The 23,908-nt window shown below is 42.9% G+C and overlaps 1 protein-coding gene across 3 annotated transcripts in view; it reads left to right on the forward strand.

Annotated features, from left to right (window-relative positions):
- The window catches only part of LOC146810058 (peroxisomal acyl-coenzyme A oxidase 1-like), a 203,796-nt gene extending 181,652 nt beyond the window's left edge, over positions 1-22,144 (forward strand). For all 3 annotated transcript variants that reach the window (XM_085616956.1, XM_085616955.1, XM_085616954.1), the window contains exon 14: positions 20,588-22,144. In XM_085616956.1, the coding sequence (XP_085473082.1) occupies positions 20,588-20,638 (51 nt within the window). In that variant the 3' untranslated portion in view covers positions 20,639-22,144. The remainder of the gene's footprint in view (positions 1-20,587) is intronic.
- The last annotated feature ends 1,764 nt before the right edge of the window (positions 22,145-23,908 follow it).

Consider the following 23,908-nt stretch of genomic DNA (forward strand, 5'->3'; position numbering starts at 1 on the left):
GCTTCTCAATCAGTCTCCCCAAGGCACATCTGGGGCGCTATCACTGGCTCCCATTCATAGGAACCTTACTGGACACAAAATTTTCCTTGCCATCTGAAACATTTTGGATACAATTCTCTTATTTCGGGATGTGGCTCCGTTTACAGTCCTGGAGGGTCTCCCCCTGCTACATTTACTGCCTTCCTGTATCCATAAAAGTTCTCCAGTGAAGTCTCCATCCCCTGAGTTTCCAGGGCTGATATGACTATCTTCTGGATTCACCTTCCCCTCTCCCCTGATACCAAACGCATGTTCCTGACCCCCACCCACATGACATCACAAAATATATCCTTTGGTGGGCAGTAGAAGGAAACTGCTCACATCTTAAGTGAGGTGCACATTTGGAGAAACTGGAGATCAGTGGCCTCTGTTCTCTGGAAGAGCCAAGAAGGCATATCCGTGAACTTGAGCGGTGGGCAATTCAACTGGACTTGAAGGCCTTCATGTCTTTCCGGTTGCAGACGGTCGGTCCAGAACTTTACGGATAACATGAATGTGATGTGCTATGTGAACGAGCCGGGAGATGTGTGGGTCTCATCTCTTTTGTCAAGAAGCTCTAAAGCTCAAGTGCATGGTTACTGGCTGGCCCCCAACCATCAGGTGGGTTCACTGAATAGAAGAGCCAACAGCCTGAGTTAGCATCATCCTACTTTCTGAACGCAGATGTGTTTCAGGACATCTAAGCCCTGTGGAGCATTGCTCAGTTGGACCTTTTTGTTATTCTTGAGAAAGTACACTGTCCACAGTACGGTGCCCAGCAGCTTCTGCTGCAAGGAGCCTTGGTGTTTTGGTTCATGTGGAATTTTCCACTTCACTTCGCATTTCCATACCCATGATCTCTTCAGTGTTGAGGAACCGCACCAGAACTGAATACAGGTTACTTTCTTGGTTCTGGATTGACTGAAAATGATATGGTATGCATACTTTCTGAGACTCTCCGTGTGTCCCCAATCCAGATCTTCTGCTCAGTGTGAACCTCCTCTTGGAGTTAGAGGGGCAGGTTTTGCACCCCCAACCTCCAGAACCTCCACCTTCATGCTTGGAGTTAAAGAGATTGTTTTTACAGAGTCTACTTGCGGTATCACTAAGAGGAGTCTACTTGCGGTATCACTAAGAGAGAGCATAGACTAGTATATGATCTACTTAATTAAATTGTTAAATTTAATCAAATCAAAAATTTGCAATGATTAAGGCCCTGTAAAATGATCAAATTAAAAGTAACTTTTATATAGCTCATGTCAAAGAGAACATAAACCATTTAATCAAATAGTTGTAAAAGTGTCCTGTGTAAAGAGAAATGTGATCAAAGACAAAATAAATGCAAATGAAATACAAGCAGTGAGTTAAATTCCAGAATGTTCAAATGATTAAGTCCATGTAAATTAAATTTCACACTGTATTAATCTAGTTTATCACGTTTCTATGGCCCTGTATGTAGACTGTGTTCAACCTGGTCAGGATAGAATGGGTCATTATCAGGACAGAGAAGGATAGACTGGGGTATTAATTCTGCTTACACTCCTTGCTGGAAGCATCAAAACAAAACACAACAGAGGCTTCATAGTGTTGAGAGATCTGTACAACTCATTTATCGTTTGTTATGCTATGCCACTCTAAGATGTTGTGAGACAAAACCCTCCCACTGGAGTGCAGACCGGTTGGTTGAGGGGTGGGAGGTGGAGGAGGTAAATGTATACGTTATTGTATGGTGCTGCAGTTAGCCTTAATAGGAAAGTTGGCCAACTGCTAATGTTTGGATAGTCTCGAGTCAGCATGTCACTTGTGATAGGAATACCACTGCAGAGGTTGATGTTGCTGTTGATGGGGTTCGTAGGGCTAAAGTCTATGTGGCTATACTGAGAATTTTAGTACTTCTTCCTTCTACCACTTTTAAGGTCTCTGCTTCATTGTTCTCCTCTTACTACCCTGACCAAATAGCGACGATCCACAAAATAGAAGGTTAAGCATTTTTAACTGTGCATCTACTTTCAGAGATGAAATCCATAACCAGAGTGCTTTTGTTGGAGCTTCCTGATAGCACTCATGATATCACCAGATTACCAGAGACCTATTGAGGGCATTCAGATACTAACTCAGTGAAATCATGCCGCCTTTTTCAAAGCAACTATTTTACAAAAGTTGGGGGAAATTGTGGCTAAGTATATCTCCTAAAGATGGCTGTACCACTAGCAGCTTATGAGCAGTGCCAGCAGTACACCAAAGATCTTTTTGCAGGATGGATACTCTTTCAAAGCAACACTGCCATCCACTGTACACCAAGTAGCTGGCCTGCCATATTGCGTAAAAAGAAAAGCAATGGAACCAGTCCCCTGTCTCCAACGTGGAAACGCCATCTATTCAAAATGCTTTCTGATCACAAAGCGGGGCCCAAAGGAGGGCTTCAGCACATCCTAGACATGTGTCTGGTCAAAAAATGGGTCAGGCAAGAGAAATAACATGCACATCTCAGGCGGGATGCTAATAACAATTGTGTAAGGAACTTGTCCATGGATGTAGTAATTGGATATATAGAGGTTTCCCCGGGAGCCCCCAGTAGCAAAATGCTAGGGTCCATTGGCAGCCGGGTACACATTATTGTGTGTATATTGTTTATTTCACCCCAGTACTTTTTGATCTTCGGGCAAGTCCACCACATGTGGATCATATCACCCGTCTCCCCACACCCCTTCCAGCAAAGGTCTGAGCTACCAAACTTCTTTCAGATGGGACGTGGTGAAGTACCAGTACATTAGGCTTGTGTATGAGTTCTTTTTGTTACACACATATGGATGATTTTGCAGTTCTTGCCCAGATTTTACCCAATATTCCTTTGAAAGATTGGATTTTCCATGTCTCTATTCCAGCCCGCTCTCTATTAGCTTTGGGTTATACTGGTCGATCCTGTGTTCAGTGTAGTAGTTGAGTTAGTCTAAATCTTTTTTTAGGTTAGAGGTTAAATGTGGCTGTACATGCTTCCCTGTTTTAATATAGGCCCTTCTATCAGTCTTCTAACCTCACTGAGGCCTCATCATTCCAACACTGAAAACTTAAATCGGGGGAGTGGGGATAAAACATGAGGCTTTCTGGTTCCCCACAAATTACAAACGTACAATCAAGGCGTACACATTCCCTTTTCTGACACCTGTAACCTGTAATGGGGTAGAAGCAGTCCTAAATTTTGTGAAACTACATTACTCTCCCCCTCTGGTTCTCCCGTCTACTTGCCTACTAAGTACATCTGATACAGACCCCAAAAGCCCCTCGGGCAGCATTGGGGAGGCAGCAGCTCACTATAGACATCTGTTTGAGTATTACAGTATACCATGTCTGTATGCCAATCTTCCAGGGTGGGGGCTGGGCCCCTAGCCCATCGCATCGCTACCTGACGCTTAGTCAGAAGCAGCTCCATCGCAACCAGTTTCCTGACACTTATGCACCTGTTTATCGAATCCCAATAGGGTAAGCATCTGGTCTGGCTCTCTGGAAGCGCTAGTTATTGCACCCAGTTCTTGGAAAATGTTGCCCAAAAACTCGAGTACAGGTGGGCAGTGCCAAGCCGCATACAAAAAATCAGCCTCTTGAGAATGGCAATGCTCACACTCTGCTGAGTCGCGTAACCCATATCAATACAATATCTCCCATCTTGGTTATACCTAATATGGGTAGAGCACTTCTCTCCATCCCCACTGGAAACCATGAGCACCACTCTAATAGCACACGTGGGAGTACATAAAGGAACCAGACTGCTGCATCAGCAGGCTCCGCCAAGCATGAATCATAGAGTTTAAGGAGTCCAATGAGCTGAGGCGTCTCACCGGATCGCGAAATAGCGTTTGAGGCAAGGTGTGTGGATCAGCGGCATCCCTCTCTATGTGCAAGTGCAAAAGGTCATGTGGGCCATGAAGCTAATAATGTGCATGTGAGCTCTGCGCTGCTTTATAGTACAGTTCAAGCTCCGGCGTTCAACTCACCCATGTCGATAGGTAAGGTGAGAACCTCCCATTTAACACTTGGTTGCTTACCGCTCCAGGCGAACTTGAGCATCAGAGAGCGCAGAGTGACAAACAAAGACAGTGGCGGAAGAATTGGAACGTGCTAGAATAGGAACAGAAATTTGGGGAGGACAACCATTTTCATCAGTGCAATATGCCTCATCAAAGAAAGGGGCAATTTTACCCAGCGGTCAGTATCTTCTTCAAGCCACTGTATTGCTTTCCCGTAATTGTCTAACATGACAATTGCTGGGTCAATATGAATTTGTATGCTGAGGTAGCGCACCAAATCAGTTTTCCATTGCAGAGGGAACTCCAAAGCTGACGGGGTCATTGCAGGAGTTAATGGAAAAATGATGGACTTGTCCCAATTCACTCGAAAGACCGACCGACCTCCAAACTGATCACCTCCACGAGTTTAGGAGAAGGATTTCTCTCTGCATCGCTAACATACAGCAGGGTGTCATCAGTGTATGTCAAAATTGAGGCGATAACCAGGAAAACGCAACCCCCTGTGCTCATGGTACTCCCTAAGGGCACACGCCAACGGCTCAGCAATCAGGGCGTATAGTAAAGGACAGCCCTGTCTAGTGCGCTTTGTGATCTGAAGCGCATTAACTAAAGAACCCACCCGAATCCTGACCACTGGGATAGCATATAGCACTGCAACCAGACAAAGAAACACGTCACCCACTCCTATCTGCTCGAGAACAGCCCTCATAAACAACCACTCTACAGAGTCCAACGCCTTTTTGGCATCTAAAAAAACAGCTGCAGCCTTCACTAATGGGTCACCGTCAACTTGTTGACTCTAAATCTGGTATTTGTAAAGTGCAAACTACTCACCCCTAAGGGTCTCAAGGCACCGGGGGCCGTTGGGGTGATTAAGTGAGCTATTGCTCATAGTGCTGAGATGAGCTGCTGCCGGCACCAGGGATCGAACTGCGAGCCCTGCGCTCCGAAGTCAACCGCCCTGGCGGCTGCCCCACACCTTGCCCTGCACCAGGTAACACCAAACAGTGTTTTAAGGATATATGACAAACTGCGACCTTGCACAAATCCTGCCTGCTCTGGACGGACCACTACCGTAACAATTGGAGACAGCCTATTCGCCAGAATTTTGGCGAATATTTTGGTGTCGACATTTAGCAGCGACAAGGGTCTGTAAGAGGAGCAGACCTTAGGTAGTTTTCTTGGCTTCAAGAGGGTTACAATTAAAACCTCCCTCATTGAGGGTGGCATCTCTCCAGTTTCTACCATTTCCTCATAAAGTGTGAGTAAATGTGGTATAAGCATTCCTTGGAAGGCCTTATAAAAGGTCACTGTAAGGACATCAATGCCAGGTGCTCCCACAACTCGCATGTCTTTGAGAGCACAGCGTCTCTCCGAGGGGTCGAAAAGGATCTATAAGATGCTCTCTATGCTTTACATTAAGCCATGCCATGCGTATATGTTCCAGATAATTGGCAATGGCTTCGCTATCTGGTGTAATGTGGGAGTCTGCATAGTATCTACGGAACCTGTAAGCAATGCACTCGGCATCATGCAATGGTTGATCTTCTTCATCTAAAACTTCCATAATCACCCCTGTTCCCTTTCGGGGCACATTAAGGGCCCCTAGCGTAGCGCGAGGGCGTTATCTGTCCCCATACACCCATAAAGTGGCATATCGGCCGAGGTGTTTGACTTCGTTGTCAGCCCGATCGTGATATTCATTTAGCTTTGCCCTGATGTCTTTCAGTAACTAGGTGTCACCTGAGCGCAAATGATCCCACTCCATTTGAGCGATTTCCCTTTCCGAATGCGACAGCCTGTTTCTCAACTACTTGAGCACTCCTGCATGTTTTGAAATGGCCACCCCTCTGATATAAATTTTGAAGGTTTCCCAAATCATGGCAAAGCAAGCAACCATACCAATGGTATTATGAAAAAACTCCTCTATCATTTGACCCATTTCTACCTTAAAGGCTGAATCTAGTAAGGAGTGTGATGAAAACCTCCAGGAGAATGCCTCGAACTTCCGGAGTTGGAGAGCCAAATCTAGTGCAACAAATGCATGATCTGAATAAGTTCTCAGAAGAGGTTCACCGTAAATAATGCAGGAGGCCAAGCTTTTGGCCACCAGCCAGACATCAATCTGAGTATAGATATTGTATACTGCGAGGTACTGTGTGAACCCTGCAGGCCCAAGTGGTTCGCTATAACAACAATATCCCTAGCGCCAGCCGAGCGGCGATGAGGTGGGCCCTTCGAAAGATCACGGTAGTGATCCAAGACACAGATGATGTCACCCCCCCAAATCTGTGGTAAGTCGCCGCACTGGAGCAGGAGTGCTGTGAGTGGGTGGTAGAAATGTGGGTCGTCCTGGTTGGGACCATAGATCCCAACCATCAATACCATCAACCCATCCTTATAAAAGCGGGCAATTACAAACCTGCCACACGGGTCGGCATGAACTTCTTGTAAAACTATACCAGATCTACTGCAAGTCCATATGAGGACCCCACGGGCGTGGGGAGTGAAGCCTGCTGACAAAAAATGTCCTTGGAGCTTGCATCGCATCAATATACTACTGTCTGTGGTCAAGTTTGCAGAATAGCGACATCCACGGTATGCCTCTTAAGATATACCATTACTTTACGAATCTTTATATGGTTGTTAAGACCCCTCAAGTTCCTTGTAAGGAACTGGGCTCTAGGGCAGGTACGCCGATCCATCTAGGAGTGTATTACGTCACCCATACCACCCTGTTAATGTAAGGATACGAATCATGACCAGCCAGGCAAAGCATGAAAATATTTTCCAGTAGGAACACACAAACCGTAATCCCATGAGCAAACCCTCCCACTCTATGCCTTCCCAAACTGAGCATAGCAGAATTAAATCCCACCCCTGCCCCACCCAACCAATCCCTTAAGGAAGAAAACAAAACATTACATAGTGTGGTGCACACATGGGGTGGATGTTACCGGGCAAGCTCCTCTGTAAGTGAGCCGGCCTCTCTCGTTCTACGTATTCAAAAAACAACTCACCCATCGCTAATTGAAAAAGATCCATAGAAGATCTCATAGAAATTTCCTATTGCCCCATCAATGAAATTAATTAAGTAGTCTGTTAATTATGTTCCACTGTGCACCAAGGAGAGACAAAGTAAAATCCCTCAGGTTGCCAAAAACACCACCCAATAGGTGCACATCCAAATAAAATATGAGAACGGTCTTACCAAGTTCTAAAGTCTCAAGCAAATCGTCCAGACAACCCCGCTGAATTATCCAGACAAATATAGTCCTTCCAGCTTATAGGGGTGTTGGAGTATAATATTGTACTTCAAGTGGCATTTCACAGTGCCCCTACTGATCCTGCCACAAACCACTAAACACAACAGATTTTTAGCCTCATAGTCACAATATCGGCCAGATTATTGCTCCGCTGTGCCCAGGGAGTCATCATCCACACCAGGTGAGGCCCTGGAGGAGCCCCTACGAGAGTCTGTGCCATCCCTGCGCTTAAGGAACTGGAGGAATTGTTTCAGGTCCATAAATAAATGTGGTTTCCCCTCAGATAGGATCCATAGCTTTGCAGGGTATAGCATGCTGTATTCTAGTTGCAATTCACGTAGCTTCCTCTTCACGGGGATGAACTTGGCGAGCTTCTTGTACTTACTGTGTGAAATCCGGGTATATGGACAAGTCCATGCCCTCCTATCTCACAATTTTCAACTCTCTTGCCCTTCTGAGGACAGCATATCAGTCTCTATAAATGTGAAGCCATGCAATTATTGTTGGGTGGGGATTGGCCCCAAGGATGAGTCTGGGGCCCAGCGAACGATGAGCACGCTCTACAACAAGCATATACGAAAAGGTGTCTCTGCTTAGCTGTGCTATAAGGAGTTATTCTACATACTGTTCCATATTATTGATATTTGTTGATTCCTTCATGCATACAATATTGTTTAGTCTAGAACGAACTTCCAAATCTTCGGCTTTGAGTTGGAGTGTATGGAGTAGTTTATCCATTTTAGTATGCGTCGTCACCTCCGCAGTTAATATGTCTACAGCATCAGACACTCTTCTTAACACAGTGTCCATCCTCTCCGTATGTTTATCTAATCTCTGTCATTCTATCCATCCTGAAGAAGGCATACATTTTTCCATCAATCTTCGATAAGTTGCGCTGCATCGCCACAAGGATCTGTTTTCAGGTCTGAGTCCATATTGGGATCTATTGACTCAGTCTGCTGCATTAACGCCAGCCTCTTTGTGCCTAGGTGTCTTACGCGGCTCAAACTTAAGCTTGGGTTTGATCTGTCTGTTTTGCCCATATTGACTCCTTCCAAGGGTGCTGTAGTAAACCCCAACGAAAAACACCACAGATAAGAGCACACCGGCCCCATCCAGTGCCCACTTCGCAATTATGATAATGAAGGATGCACGTCAGGACGTACACTGTGACTTGCGCTGGGTCAGATAATGAGCATATATATTGTGTCCATACCATGCTACCCTTAGCAGAGCACCGCAGTAGAGATGGAGCAGTCAGCCAACGTAGTTGTAGGCCACTTACTGGATGTGTCGTAAAGGTTGAAAAATAGCTACTGTACTCCATCTCTCTTGAGATTTACTCCCAATTGGGGGGGGGGGGGTCTGTTAGTTGCCGCGGGATCAGAGGCACAAGGGGCCACAATGGAGTGTCCTCCAGGATGAGGCTGTATGCTGCAGCGGGGGAGGCACGACCTGATCAAACGTGTGCTTGCAAACTCAGTAGCTGCGGCCTAGGCCTCCCCCCGGTGGTCCGGTCTACTCCACCCAGGGGTCCCATGTCTGAGTACCGCTATATTGGATGGCCACTTGGCTTGCAGCAGGCCAACTCCCTCCGCGATTACCTCTTCCGGTAACACGATCAGGATTACTGGGCTAAAGGGCAGCGAGCCCCGCTGCAGCACTCCTGGCCCACCTTCTCCCCGTGCCGGAACTGCTCTCCGCCTTGACCCCGCTGCCAGAAGCTTGTCAGCCGCATGGCTCGGCTCAGTCGTCCACTGGGGAACCAGGCCGACTGCGCCAGCCATGACCCAAGGCACCGTGATGTTCTTGGTGCCGCGGCTCCGTTCCCAGCCAGAATTTCACACCAACATGTAATATTTGATGCCCAGGGGATACAATAGGTTAGTTTAGGGCAAAAGGTAGCAGTTGGGCACCAGGATTGTGTCGGATAGTAGGCCAAGCTCATGGAGCTACTCTAGTGAGCCACCAACTTGAAGCCAGGCAAGCTCCGCCCCCTTTTAACACTGGTTTTCAGTGTGCAAGCTTTGCAGCTGTCCCTTCCTTGCACCAACCTTTCATAGATACAGTCTTCCTTCCTTGGTATTCCCCAGCCAATCCTAAGTACCATCATGGTGCTTCCTTTGCAGTCTCCCTACCTGCATTGATAAAAGGACAACATTGTAAAAGGGTTCTAAAGCAATTCTCGACCTCTTTTTCTCTGCTTCAACGTTTTCAGAAGTGATGTTTTTCTAGGACCCATATTCCAGGAGCTAGGAACAGCTGTTGACATGTAGTAACCTTCCAACCTAATTCCAGTTTCAAACCTGTGGTACCCTTTGAGCTTAATCCAGTCCTGGGCTCGAGAGATGCTTTTTTGGCCTAAATCCAGACACATGCCACAAGTGCTCATGGGGCTGAATTAGAGCCTCGTCATGAGGTCGGAAGGATAGTGAGGACCCATGTGTGAGGTACTCCATGCTGCAGCCACATTATTTTTCTCTTAACAGGTCGTATCTTCTTCAGTTCCAGTCCCAACTAATGAACTAGTACATCTCTTAAAAGACATATCCCATGCTTTGCTGTCAATACATTTTCCAGTAGCTCCATCAAAACTGGTATTATGAACACTCCACTGGGTATACTATAATAGAAGTGGGCTCCATACAATGGGCAGAGCCCCCTCCCCACATCTGAGGAGCGGGGCAGCAGACTGCACTTACATTCATACAGTGTGGACTTGCCCTCAGACAGAGAGCTACTGGAACAGTATAGTCTCAAACCTGTCTGAGATACTGTGAGTACCTGTCCCGGCAACCCCCCCAGCTTGTTCTATTGGGTACCTAAGGGTCTGTTGACGTACCGAGGAGACAATTACTTTTTTGTTTGCTGCTATTTGTCTTGGCCAAAAGAGACATAGCAATGTACTGGGGGACCCCCCTGACCCCACCAGGGTGATTTGGGTAACTGGGGTGATTCACTGCATGGAGGCAGAAAGAGTTGTTTACACAATGACAGGCTGCCCCAAACGTTTGATATAATATGAAAATGTTAGAGACATTACAAACTGATATGGGAACGTTGAGGGATCCCCAATGGCCTCCCCAATGGGACACTACCTTGTACTATTGACTCGAACCCTGCCCCTGAAGGCGGCAGATAGCATCGCCCACTCCTTCATTTACAGCCTGGACATATATGGTCCTGAGGCTGTGGGAACTAGGAAGGTAGGGGGGGGGGGCTATTGCGGATTTTGTCTCCATCCGAATGTGATAAGCAAAAGGGAACTACATGATGTACTTGTCCTGGTTGCATTCTGTTTGTTAAGCAAAAATAAAGGTTTTTTTCTTTTTTTTAACTGGTATTATGTTCTCTGAGAATCATCCGAAGGCTATTACTGGTGCGTGAGTATCTTTTCTTTAAATCCGTTTTACTCTTAAATTTCAAAAGTGGTCTCTAACTTGCTCTTCGGGTTAACTAGATCCTTGCCACTGTTTTAGAATGGAGCATAAGTCAATATCAACTTTTTAACAACACTTATGTTCAATCAATAATGAGAGTTGAGATGAATTTAAAATCTTTATTTATTGTTTCAAGATTTGGTATCTAATCCCTTTATTCAAATTAGAAATGTAGATAAATCCGTTTACAGAAATATCAAGGAAAATAATAGTTAGCAACAAGCAGAAAGTATTACAGCCTGTTCCATAAAGGTAACTTACCCAAGTCCCTATTCTACGCTAATAGCAATCCTAACCTACCAGAAACCATGGAGTCCTTTTAAAAAAAGTGTGAGAATATTAAGGAACATTTGGAATAGGATTTTGATTTTAAATTAACTTCTCATAAAGAGCAGTTCTAGAAACTCGTCCAAGTCTCCTCTCTCAATTAGATGTTAGTCACAGCAATAGCTAAATTCTTAAAGGAATTTAGAAAACACCACCAGCAGTAGCTCACAGTGCAAAGGCAAAGCCAGGAAAAGGATAGTCACAGAACAATTAGTCTGGACCAATCTGAGCAGTATAAAGCTCTCCGCGTGTGTTCGAAGGAAAGGGTAGTAGAAGAGCTCTGAAGTCATCTAGCTAGGAACATGTATATTAAACATAAAAACCTACATATCCATCTTCATCAGTGTTAGGTCATCAATGATAAAAGGACCGTTTGATGGTCTGCTACATCCTACTTCATTCCCACTGTAACCTATGAACGCGGCAAAACATTATCTGCAAGCAGTCTAAGTTGAAAATGTTCATATATGTTAGTTTCACGTTGAGTTCCCAAGAGAACCCTAAAGCTTATTCTATTAGCTATTCAGAACTCCACTGCGTGACAATAAGCTAGTCTAAAGCAGAAACAATCTAGCTCTAACTTCTGTGGAATTATATCCTGAGATTCGCATTATCCTGCATACACTATTGTTTTAATATACTGTTGGTATCCATTATTGTGAATAAGAGACAGCTAAAATCTAACCAAATGCGATGAGGACATGTAATTTAGGAAGGAAAGCAAACCTTTATTGAAGTCAGCACATTCTACAAGAAGGACATGTCTAATGACGTTAACATGAATTATTTATTTAATACTGCACCGTGCAACATCTTGCTAATTTGTGTATTAATTTTAGGAAAGTTAAAATAAAGCCAATGCAAAAAATAGAGAAATAAATCTCCAAGATCCAAGAATGCGCTCTTTGGGCTCCTTAAGCCCATTTGCTTGTGATGATGAATATATTTGTGGTAGCAGGCAGAAATAAAGAGAGGCACAATACTGTCCCACTATAATATTTAGGCAGAGAACGAGGTTTGGGGCAAACGCAATTGCACTTATCCCTAGTAAAGTTATGTTTTGATATGGTGCTAATGACCGGAGAACCAAAACCCCTAAATCTCCTGAAGCAAAATGCCTCAAATAACTATAAATACAACATAATGGTCCAGCACCCAAAATACAACAAAGTGTGAGACAATATTAAGACACAAGTAAATGTCAACAGATTCTATTCCATAAGAACACACGAGCTTTCAGCAGAGTTATTTTCCATCAACGCGCTTGTGCCGGCTGACTGAGAAATTACAAATGAAAATCGAATGAGGGATGGCTTACACTGAATAATCCAAATACAGGCAGCAATTTGTGGATGAGAAAACATTACAACTGCCATATCCCTCTTTTCAGATAAAAAGTTATAAAGATCGTGAAGAGAAAGAACCCAGTACTTTAATGGGCAGTGCACAGACCACGGAAAAATAAAGCTTGTTTTTAGTGCCCTGAAGAAGTCCGCAAGGATGAAACGCGTTGGCTATGGTCTGTTTTAACATGTTGGAAAAGAAATCACTGAATAAAAGGATCTGATGGAAAATAACTCTGCTGAAAGCTCGTGTGTTCTTATGGAATAGAATCTGTTGACATTTACTTGTGTCTTAATATTGTCTCACACTTTGTTGTATTTTGGGTGCTGGACCATTATGTTGTATTTACTGTCCCACTATAAGTGGGTAACCTTGGGGATATTTTCTGAAGAATCTTATTGGGTACCACTGAAAGGAAGATAAACATTAGGTGCCACAGCAGAATACATGTCCTGACTCCTCGGAAGCCTAGCCCACCACCTGACCATCCACATACGAAGACACTGGTTGTGAAATTTCAACTAATATACCCTTTTCAGACTTTGTAACTATACCAAAACCTGTGTGTCACACTTTCCTGGACTTCATTTTATCTAAAATTAGTTGACACAAGGTCATATATGATGTAGGCTCCTACAAATATTTTCTAACAGCCCCCAAAACTAAAGCTGTATCGTCCGGCGATCATGCTCATCTGTTGCGGCAGCCTGAATTCTCTACCATTGTTCTTTCGGTCTGATTCCTCCTTAATTCACTTCAGAGAATTAGTAAAAACATTTATTTTCACTCCTTGGTTACCCCAGCCATCTCTGCCTTAGATTGGTTGTTTAAGTGCCATGAAACTACAGTGTACTTGAGATTTACAAGTAATCCAGAACTTAACCTGAATTGTGTTCAAAGAGACCCAGTCAACCTCCAAGAATCCAGTAAATACTGAACTCAGTGCTGCCTTCATCTCCAGTATCACCTCAGTTATTTAACTCTGGAAACCGAATCTTCAATAGGTACTGCTGTCACTTTTGCAGATATGCAGTACCTGGCACTCCAAGTAACCAAACGAGTATTCCATATTCTAGAAACGTCTCTCAAGCACTTAAGGGTAAAAAGTCAAGCCATCCCAAAAATTAAGTGCCAATTTGCTTCCTGTTACGTCTGCACAAAATGACCGAGGGCACTATCTTGGGTGGACAAAATGGGCTGATGGGAATGAGGCTGTGAGGGGTACAGCCAAAGTGATGTTGCCTATGTGTTTTCATAAAGTGCTGTGCTTCTGCTCCAGTACTGTCTAGTAATTCATCATACCACATGTATGGCAGAAGATCTAACTGTGTAAAACTGGGTAAAATAGTGGACAGAGCCTACGTACGAATTGTCACATACTTTTATTTTTAAACTTTCTTTGTTGGCTTGCAATTAAATAGAGGCTTTCATTTGTTTTCAACTGCATTAAAATAATCATATTTGACGATTAGTATGTAATCTCTGACCACTATTTTACTCCCGGAATATCAACCTCTCAAATATTATTATTATTATTGTTGATAATGGGTTACTCAGCCTTACTTAAATATATTTAATAGTAGCCAATATCTGACTGAACACCAGGAAGTCAGCATGCGGGTGGTGGAAAGCACTGTGAAATAAGGTTGCCCAGAACCATGTGGTTCCTAAAGAACTGGAGCAAAATTGGAAAGCAGCATAAGCTACATGAAGTCAAGTCAAATCAAGGGCCAGTCATGCACAGTAGATGACAGGGGCCCATCTTTCAGGAGAGTATGAGCCTGAGCTGCCAGTAGATAAGGGAACCAACAGCTTCCACAGGCATGCCAGTCAACGCAGTAGTAGTAGCTTGAGACCTTTGTAAGTGATGAATTCCTGCCTCAGACAGGACTGAGTGAAGTAACCATCAGACATTTGCTTAAGATTGGTTATGATCTTGAATTTGTTACTTACCATCTTAGTTTGGTGAGCAGAACACAAGAGTATCATTATGTTTTAAAGCATGCATCAAGCTGGTGGGTTACAAGTGCCATACTTTGACGTTTGTGGCGAGCTGAGAGATGTTACCCCTTCCCAGTCCGAGTTATGGCTGAATGCTGCTATGCCCTGGTGTTTCCAGTGAAGGGGCTACTATAAAACGTATGGGGTGGTAGACACACATAGAAATGACCAGCATATATACTAAATGCATCCTGACTGTGGCAGACTCTAGGACATAGACAACAAATTAGGACCCTGTATTTGACTAATGTTAAACTATGGTAATGCAAGCCATGCTGATTAAGGTGCATCTGAGAGAAATTTTACATTGAGAAGAAAAAAAGCTGTTTTAGGGTTTAAGGATCATCTGGGTGGGCAGTGTCTTAGACTTTCATCAAGTAGGCTAGGAACAGCCGACCAGCAGGATAGAAAGACTTTAGCCAAAGTCCGCAGATAATTAAGAGATTACATACGTGTATTGCTTTGTATAACTGTGTATAATAATTATCTTTATAAATATATAAATATTTGTTAGTTCTGCTTAACAAATGTACATATTACTTATGGTTATATTATTCTATGTTTAACATGCATATAAGTCACTGCATAAATAAGAGCATTTTTAGCATAACAATTTATCTACAATTGCTTCACTATTGAATTAGGAAAATAAAAATATAAAGTACAGCAACACTTGAAAGTCGGATTTTATTGAATACACCTTAAATCTACATTTACATATGTACCTTCCATGTACTTGTTGATCTATATGTATTGTTTTACTTCTAATTCAGCATCTCAAATGCACTACCCTAAATATCACCCTATACTTCTCTCAATATATCCTCTACCTCCACTCTCTGAAACCCCATTCTACTACTGTGATTCCCCCAAAATAACCTTATCTAGACTCTTCCCTCCTCATCTCATACCTCTTTTACTATTTAGAGCTCCCAAACAAGCCTTTTTTTAAACCCTTCCCTCTAACTCTTCCCCCCTCCAACTCCCCTGTACTCCTCCCAATCCTCCCCCTTCTACAAGGGACTTCAATCTGTGGAGCGCGACCCCCAGGGAAAAAGACAGCCCTCCTGGGACGGCTAATTTCACTTGCTAAAATGCTTCATCTGAGTCTCCTGTGCTTTGTAAAGCTTTCGTGCCAGGGTGCCTGGTTGTCTGATAGAAATGCAAATGTCTCCTATTAGTTAATCTGCAAGTGCAAAGGGTGCTTGGGACCCGTAAATCACTCCAACCTTTGTGATGACAAAGATTTGGGGTTTTTTTAGTGGTAGTGCAAAGTGTTAACAACTGGGTTGTGAAGTGCTTGCTTGTAATTCTGTTTCTACACAGCCCTTAGTACCCCTAAGGAGGTGTTGAAGGGACAGTTGTGAAAAAAACAAATTGCATTACATACGCCCTGGTATTACTAAAATCTACATTTTGGAAGCACCATTTTATCGTAAAGCTATTTACACATTTTATATCAGTCTATCTTATACTGTGTGTAATGCAATGCAATGCAAGTATAATATGTACTTGCATATTCACAGTGCTTTCTGTCACAGTCTGCACTAAAAATACACAAATAACAACTCTCCACTGCACCAACCAAGATTTAATTTTGTGGCTGCCTGGTTACACACAGACCTTTGCAGTGCATTAACTAATAGAGGTTTCATTAATGTATACAGTGCATTTCCCACTAAACATTTTAACATTTATTTTTAATTTACGCCGCCCGTTATTTTATATGTAGGTACTTGATTGTGAAAGACCTAAAAAACGTACAGAATATTTTGGAACTTACTTATGAGAGGGTTGCGCCACCAGAGCATCACTTTTTTTGACACTCCAGCAGCGCAAGTGTCTCAACCATACCTACAAGGCGGCACAAAGTCACCCTGCATGGCTTTGCATGGCCTCATAGATATGGAGTAAGACAAAGCAGTGCAAGTCACTGTGTTGCCTTACTCTGCGTGACAGAGGTGTTCCATAGGCGTTGCGTGGGGGTTCCCAAGCAACACCCTTGGATTTTGATGCTGAATCATATTTACAAAATCACGTAAACCTGGGGCAGCGCCAAAAACGTACGCCTCATCAGCGGAGACATACAAAGAAGAAATATTTTAATTTCTCCTTGTTTTTTCCTCTTTCCAAGTGTGGTGCATTCTGCAGCTCACATAGAAAGAGAAACACGCCTCTTGAGATTGTTTTTGTGAAGGAATGTGCCTCTTCTTGTACAAAAACAATCCTGCCTATGTTGTTGCTAGGTAGCAATGTGTGCGCCAACGCAAGGGGAAAGGATAGGAATGCACTGTGTTTCATAAATATGGTGCATTCCTGTCCTTGTACATTGGTTTAAGGCAGCGCAGCAAGAAGACTCGCGGCGCTGCCCTACGGCAATTCCTATAAATGAGAACCATTATTTTTAGCTACACCTTTGACCACGCCCACTGACCTTTGGTTGGCTAAACACTGTTTAATATTATATCCCTACCGTAAAAAATGATTTGCTGTGGGAATTGGGGGTGTTTATGGTTGTCGATGATGAGGAGTACCAGGTTCTATACATTTTTGTCAGGAGGGGGTCCTTACGCCTAAGACTTTTTTTCCGCATCAAAACGTTTGAAGACCTCTGCCCTACTACTATGAGCTCCAAAAAACACTTTATTTATTTATTTATTTATTTATTTATGAGATTTTTTGTGCGCAAACTAATACCCTAAGGTGTCTAGGCGCAGCGAGATACTCAAAGTAACAGCACAGATCAGACCGCATTCTCATTGATTAAAAAGCCAGGTCTTTAATAATTTGCGAAAGTTAATAAGAGTGGATGCAGTTTTAATGTGCGAAGGAAGTAAATTCCAGAGCACAGGCGTTGCTACCAAAAATCTCCTGTCACCCCAGGTGACCGTTCTTGTGCGGGGGACAGTCAAAAGATGGCTAGCTGATGATCTTAGATTTTTTTTAGGGATATACACCTGAAAAGCCTCTTTTAAAAACTTAGGTCCTTTTTGATGAATGGCCTTATAGGCTATACAAAGGGCCTTAAATTTAATCCTGCTCTCAACCCTTAGCCAGTGAAGATGGCGTATGGCTGCAGAAATGGAATGTCGCCTAGGGATGTTAAGCAGGATCCGTGCTGCCATGTTTTGGACGGACTGAAGCTTATTTAAGATGTATTTGTGTGTGCCAAGGAAAAGAGCATTCCCATAATCTAACTTTGAGAAAGCTAGTGTGGTAACTAGCGTTTTTCCTGCAGAGACTGGTAAGTACGGCAAGAGTTTTTTTATTTTCTTCAATACAAAGAAGGTAGCCGAAACAACCTTGTTAACATGATGTCCAAAAGATAACTTGTTATCAAAGATCACTCCCAGATTTCTGACCTTGGTTGCTGGTATTGGAGGCGGGCCCATCTGACTAGGCCACCATATGTGAGACCATTCTGGATGGATTGTGCCAAAGGTCATAACCTCAGTTTTCTCCGCATTAAGTTTCAGGCAGTTACTGTGCATCCATGACTTTACACCCAGTAAACCCTCCTGAAACCCAGCTGCTACCACAGGGCCATTCTTGTGTACCGCCAGCACGAGCTGGGTATCGTCAGCGTAGGTGGTTAAACGCATCCCATATGATTTAATGACCCTCGCCAAGTCCGAAACATAAATGTTAAAAAGTGTGGGACTTAGCGAGGATCCTTGAGGGACCCCACAAGGTAATTCAGCAGTGGGTGAACAGTAATCGCCCAGCTTTACTGCCTGTCTGCGGTTAGATAAAAAAGAGGCTATGAGGTCTTTGGCCAAATGATTGATCCCAAAGGTTGCAACACGGTCGACCAAGATGGTATGGTCGACCGTGTCAAAAGCCGCCGATAGGTCCAATAAAATGAGAACCGCAGCTCCTCCTAAGTCCATAATCTCTCTGATTTCGTCCGAGGCTTTTATTAGTGCTGTCTCAGTTCCGTGTTCCCTCCGGAACCCGAACTGAGTGTCATCTAAGAGTTTATGGTGTTCAATAAACTCTGAGAGCTGTTTATTCATAATGGCCTCTATGATTTTAGACGTAAAAGGGAGGCAAGCAATGGGCCTATAGTTGGACGAAATGGTGGGGTCCAAGGAGGGTTTTTTAATTAACGGTTTGACAATGGCCTTCTTCCAACTCTCTGGGTAGGCACCGGATTTAAATATGGTGTTACATATTTCCGTTAGCGGCTGTGTAATAATATTCTGTAATTTATTCATTATTGTAGGAGGGCAAGGGTCAAGTGGAGAACCTGATTTGATCTTACAGATAAGCGAACTGATCTGGTCTTCAGTAGCTGGCTGAAATTGATCAAAAAAGGAGTTGCTGGGTATTGGTTGAATGATGGATGTAACGTCAGTTTTTCCTAACTGTTCCTTGGAAAAAGTAGAATAAATATCCGTTATCTTGGCTTTAAAAAATGTGGCTAATGAGTCACACAATTCCTGCGAGTTGTCAATTATAGGTCCCTTTGGACTAGAGAGAGAGTTCACTACTTGAAAAAGCATCCTAGATGAATTATGTGCTTGTTCAATTTGGCCAGTATAAAAAAGATTTTTTTGGGTGTTAATGGCTTTTTTGTAAATAGCTAGAGCGCTCTTATACTCTCGCTTAGCAGAGGGACTGTAATTTTTTCTCCAGCGTCTTTCAAGGTTTCTACAGTATTGGCGTTGGAGACGCAGTTCTTCTGTGTACCATTGGGCAGATGGCGTAGCTCTATTGGGGCGATAATGTTTTTCAGGTGCCACTTGATTGGCTGCCTTTAAAATCCAATCCTGAAAATTTGCGGACATGGTCTCAGTATCACCTATGTTTTCTGGAATAGATGACATCAGGAGATTAGTGAAATACGGCATATCTGCCTTATTCCACCTCCGTGCCCCCACTAGCGGACGGACTTTATTCTGTGAAAATTTGAGTGGTAACTGTTTAATCCTAAAGGATACAGCTTGATGATCAGTCCATATCAAAGGAAATAATACTGATATCTCAATTTTAGGATCGTTAGTAAATACACCATCCAATGTGTGGCCAGCATTTATAGACCCTTCCCTCTTCTATCCCTCCAAAATACTTTTCAATAACCAACAGACTTGCATGTCCACCATTCAAATTAATTTCATATTTCTTATACTAATTCCCCACTAATGCTGTTTGAGTTCCGGAGTACAATGCTACCTGCCGAAAAGCCCTTCGACAACTCATCAGGGGTAGCAAGCACTATATAAATGCAATTACAATATCTGAGATCGTGGCTTATTTCTGTGGCGTTTGAGGTAGTTCAGGTGGAGTCTCGAGCCTCATTGCTGTACTTAATGAGATCTTGTCACAGGATGTACTGAAATTGAAAGAAAAATAACAAAATGGTTTAGGATCGTAACTGCAGAAAACCGATTCGACCAAGGTTTTTCAAACCACTTAATGCAAGGCTTAAAGTTCAGCTTTTTAAATATATAGGTTCTGTACAACACAGAAGAGTGATCACTAAAATCAGCCGAATGAGATGTCCTGCATCTTTCAAATGCCACTGCGACAACGTTTTTGTTTTCATATGATCTTGTCCTGTCCATGTTACAGATTATATATCATTTCAGTAAGCTAAGCGTTAAAATATATAACCCTAATGTGTGTTTGGTGGACATGTTACTAATGAAGAAAAGAGATAATCTACCCAAGCGATTGATATCTTGTGTAAAAGTTTACTTTCCAAGTACTGGTTGAGGTTTGGGCTTTCGCATTAATTGGAATTGTTGCAGGACTCCTACGAACAGCAGAGGTAGATGCACTTATGGTGCATGGATTGACAGGGGAACCTTTGCTCTTAGATCTCCTTATTTAGTTTTGTTGCAGGGAATGTAACTGGACAGTACATTTTTTGGAACTGTGTCAAAAGCTAGATTTATGTCAAAAGATAGAGTAAATCTGTATGTGGGTGGGAAACTGTAACTATGATTGCTGAATGATCAGGGGGACAGGATATACTAAATACTCTGATGGATGGCAGTCATTTAAAAAGTGATGCGCCATTTGAGTAATCGGGGCTCTGAATTTTGTGTTCCTCAATGATGACCTGAAAGGGAAGTTTCAAGGAAAAATCATGAAATGTCAACATTTTACAGCGTGTCTTTAATGCACTGTCATGTTTATTGTCCCTCTTCTGTCTCCAAAGGTGCATGATTCCTTCCATAAGTACCTGAAGCCCCTGCAGGCAAAACTCTGAGAAGACCAGGCAACTGCTGGACAGTCACAATGACCTGTAGCCGGTGTCAAGTCTAGGATGCTCAAAATTAGAATTTCGTTGTGTGCTGCTTTGCGTGTCAATTACCTCTAATCAGTTTCACATATTTCTTCATTTTCCAGTAAATCTGCTTTTGATTGACACCATTTTGAATGCTCGGTTGCTATTAACAAATCCGAGATTTCAATTTTTGAATTACTCCGGCTCCATGTGAAATCTAGATCTCATTCACAAGACAAGCTGTCTCCAAGAGAGGAGTGTCCTAGAGTGTCCTCAGTATTAAATCACACATCTAAGTTGAGACTGATGTCAACTCGGTATTTGAAGCTCGATGATGTGTCTGCTTACTCTTACTGGGGTGTTTTAGTTCAGGTGCCCAAGCAGACCGACCATCCCTCAGTAGGTCTTATATATTGCCTTATGCTGTAAATTGAATGAAAACATTCCATCTCTTGGCCGAATGGGGCCTTTTCCTTTCATGTTGCTGTCTCCGCGATTACTTTCTGTTTCCTGCCAGTGATCGCAGTCTGTGTTGTGATGGGATCATTGGCTGTTGGAGACGCATTTCTTTTCTTCCTGCTGGAGATTGCTCTGTCCTAAACCAGAAGCAGCTGATTGAGATTCTAAGCATTTGGTCTGTAAGACACCGCGTCGCTCAGTCCAAGGTTGCAAACACCCCTAAACTTGAGACTGCAAACAGAGGTAGGCTTTAGCAAAGACTGTGTTAATCAGAAATTACGAGAAACAAATTCAATTTTTTTACCGAAACTGCTTGTACACCCTAGCAGATTAAGCTGTACAGAGCACTGCGATATGTGGAGTACATTCCATGTCTTTCACCTCAAAGAACACCGAAAAGTACTGAGAAGTTGAAAGTGTTGCACATGTCATAAGTATGGACTTGCTTACAGCCCTTACGTGCTCCAAGTATTGTGAAGTGTCCTCTATTGATGTCTCTTTAACAATCTCCCTGGTTACAGCAGTAATAGACAGATGTGTAATTGTCTTTAGCACTCTACAGCACCTAGGTACTTCCTTAGACAATTTGATCAAAACAGAATACACTTGTAGCATTTTGTGCCGCCTTACTAGAGCTTCTGGCTTATCACTGGTGCCTTCAAGCTGTTTTGATTTCACTGTGTGCGGATGGGCCAGTCAAAAAGCATGGGGAGACACTTCTTAACTCAAGAACATTTTGAGTTTATAAACGGTAGTTTTAACCCCTGCCTCGATTTACTTCTTTGGAGAAATATGATTGCACGATGTTACTCCACTTGGGAAATATCGCAATATATAGGAATACTGACCAAACTAAAAATAATGGTTCATTTTGATGTTGCACTTTTCACCGGAACTTTATAGAACTTGTACATCTAGATTAATCTAAAAATTTAAAGCAATATTACATTTACGAAGGATACTTTCAGATGTATCATGTCGACTACAATTTACTATGAAGAATGTATATAAAACATAAGCTGGAATAAATAACTAGGTTCAGTGTGTTTCTTTTCTGGGAGCAGACGACAACTATAGGTAGAGGTGCAGTTAATGTTTTCATTGCTCCCTGTCATTAGAATGGAATTCTACATGGTCTGATTGGAGTAATGCATCATTGACTGTCTCATTTCGGTCAGGCTGATAGCATTTGAACTAACATTAGCAGTTGATCGCCTATAATTATGTATTATAAAATATGTATGAACATTTCCATGTTGGAAGGTGCTCTAGTGAGGGTGTCATACTGAACAGAGCTGACACCTAAGGGTACTCTGTGTAGACCGAGAATTACCCAACACCCATGGATGATATTGAATGTTCAAATCTAATCCTAAGCATTACTGTACTGTAACCAATGCAGTCAATTTTCACTTGAAAATACATTTAATGAACAGTGCCCTTTGACCCGGTTGCGTATCTTCATTGTCTGTTCTTGTGTGCATTGTATGGCTTCTGTCTAGTGATGCTCTGAACCAGATCTGCTGCCTTCGACCAGGAGATTCTGAAGAGTGTAGTGACGCCAACCATGGCTGCTATGAAACCTGCTCTTATGATGGGACATCTTTAGGTTTCAGTCGTGTTTGCTTTGAAGCTGGTCTTACTCTGAGGGAAAGATGTGCCAAAAAGATTGTTCATGTTTGTTTGAGTTGTACCTTTTGAAGGAGGACCTGGCATAACCCATCAAATGTTGTGGTGTGTATTTGGATTTTATTTTAGCTGCACTACCCAGAAATCTTTGAGGACCTTGCATCAAGGCTCCGCAACAAGAAACCAGCATTGATAAGACAGCACAGCAATCTCACAGGCATAGCTTTGGGCCCAAACGGTTGAAAGGAGACAGCTTGGGTGTCACCAAGAAGGCAGGGATACAGCTGGTACTGCTAGGATTCAGATGAGGGTGTGAGGATGCAACTGAGACTGTAGGGATGTCTGTAGCTCGACTACCCGCATACAGCCAGGATTACAAGGAGACTAGAAGGGTAAATTATAAGAGAACAATGGAACATAGCAGACTGCAAGAATATAACTAGAATCAGCAGAAAACATCTGACGGCACGAGGAGATAAACACAATTGCAAAAGATGCGGAGTCTATTGAATATAGTTCCATTTACTTGTGAACATAGTGTTAGACAAAGGTTCAATGTGTTAGAAGAGCTTACATATAAAATATACCATTGGATAAAAACGTAGTTCTGTTAAGGTTGTTTTTGTAGCAGTTGGTGGACGTCATTTAGAGTGTCTGCTAATAACTCCAGAGGATACTCTTGTACAAAGGTTCACTATGTTACAAGAGCATCAAGCATAATATAGATCACCGAAACAACATTAAAGCTCTCTCAAGGTTTTCTTGGGGAGCATGGTAGAAATGTTTTTTTTCCCATATTCATAGTAAATAAAAATAGCAATATGATATATGTTTTCTGGTGAAATTGCATGTACCAGGTAGCAGGATACGGGAATAAATGTTTTTCAACATGTATTGTCATTATTCGTACCAATGCTTGAGTGTGACATTCTCAGCTTGAAAGGGTGGTTTTACAAATTACCATTGCATCCCTGAGAGAGGGACTGTTTTGTTTACCAGAAAGCACTTCTCCCCTGTGAAACAGGGCAGAGTGCAGGTCTGTAGTAACTAGATCTGCCTTTCTCCTAAACAGCACATTGAACTAAGTCCTTGTTCTAGGGTATAGGGGATCTAAACCTGTAGAAATAGGGTATACCCCTAAGACACATACCAACGTGCTCACCC

This window comes from Triturus cristatus, chromosome 7 (genome assembly GCF_964204655.1).
Source record: "Triturus cristatus chromosome 7, aTriCri1.1, whole genome shotgun sequence".
Taxonomy (NCBI): Eukaryota; Metazoa; Chordata; class Amphibia; order Caudata; family Salamandridae; genus Triturus; species Triturus cristatus.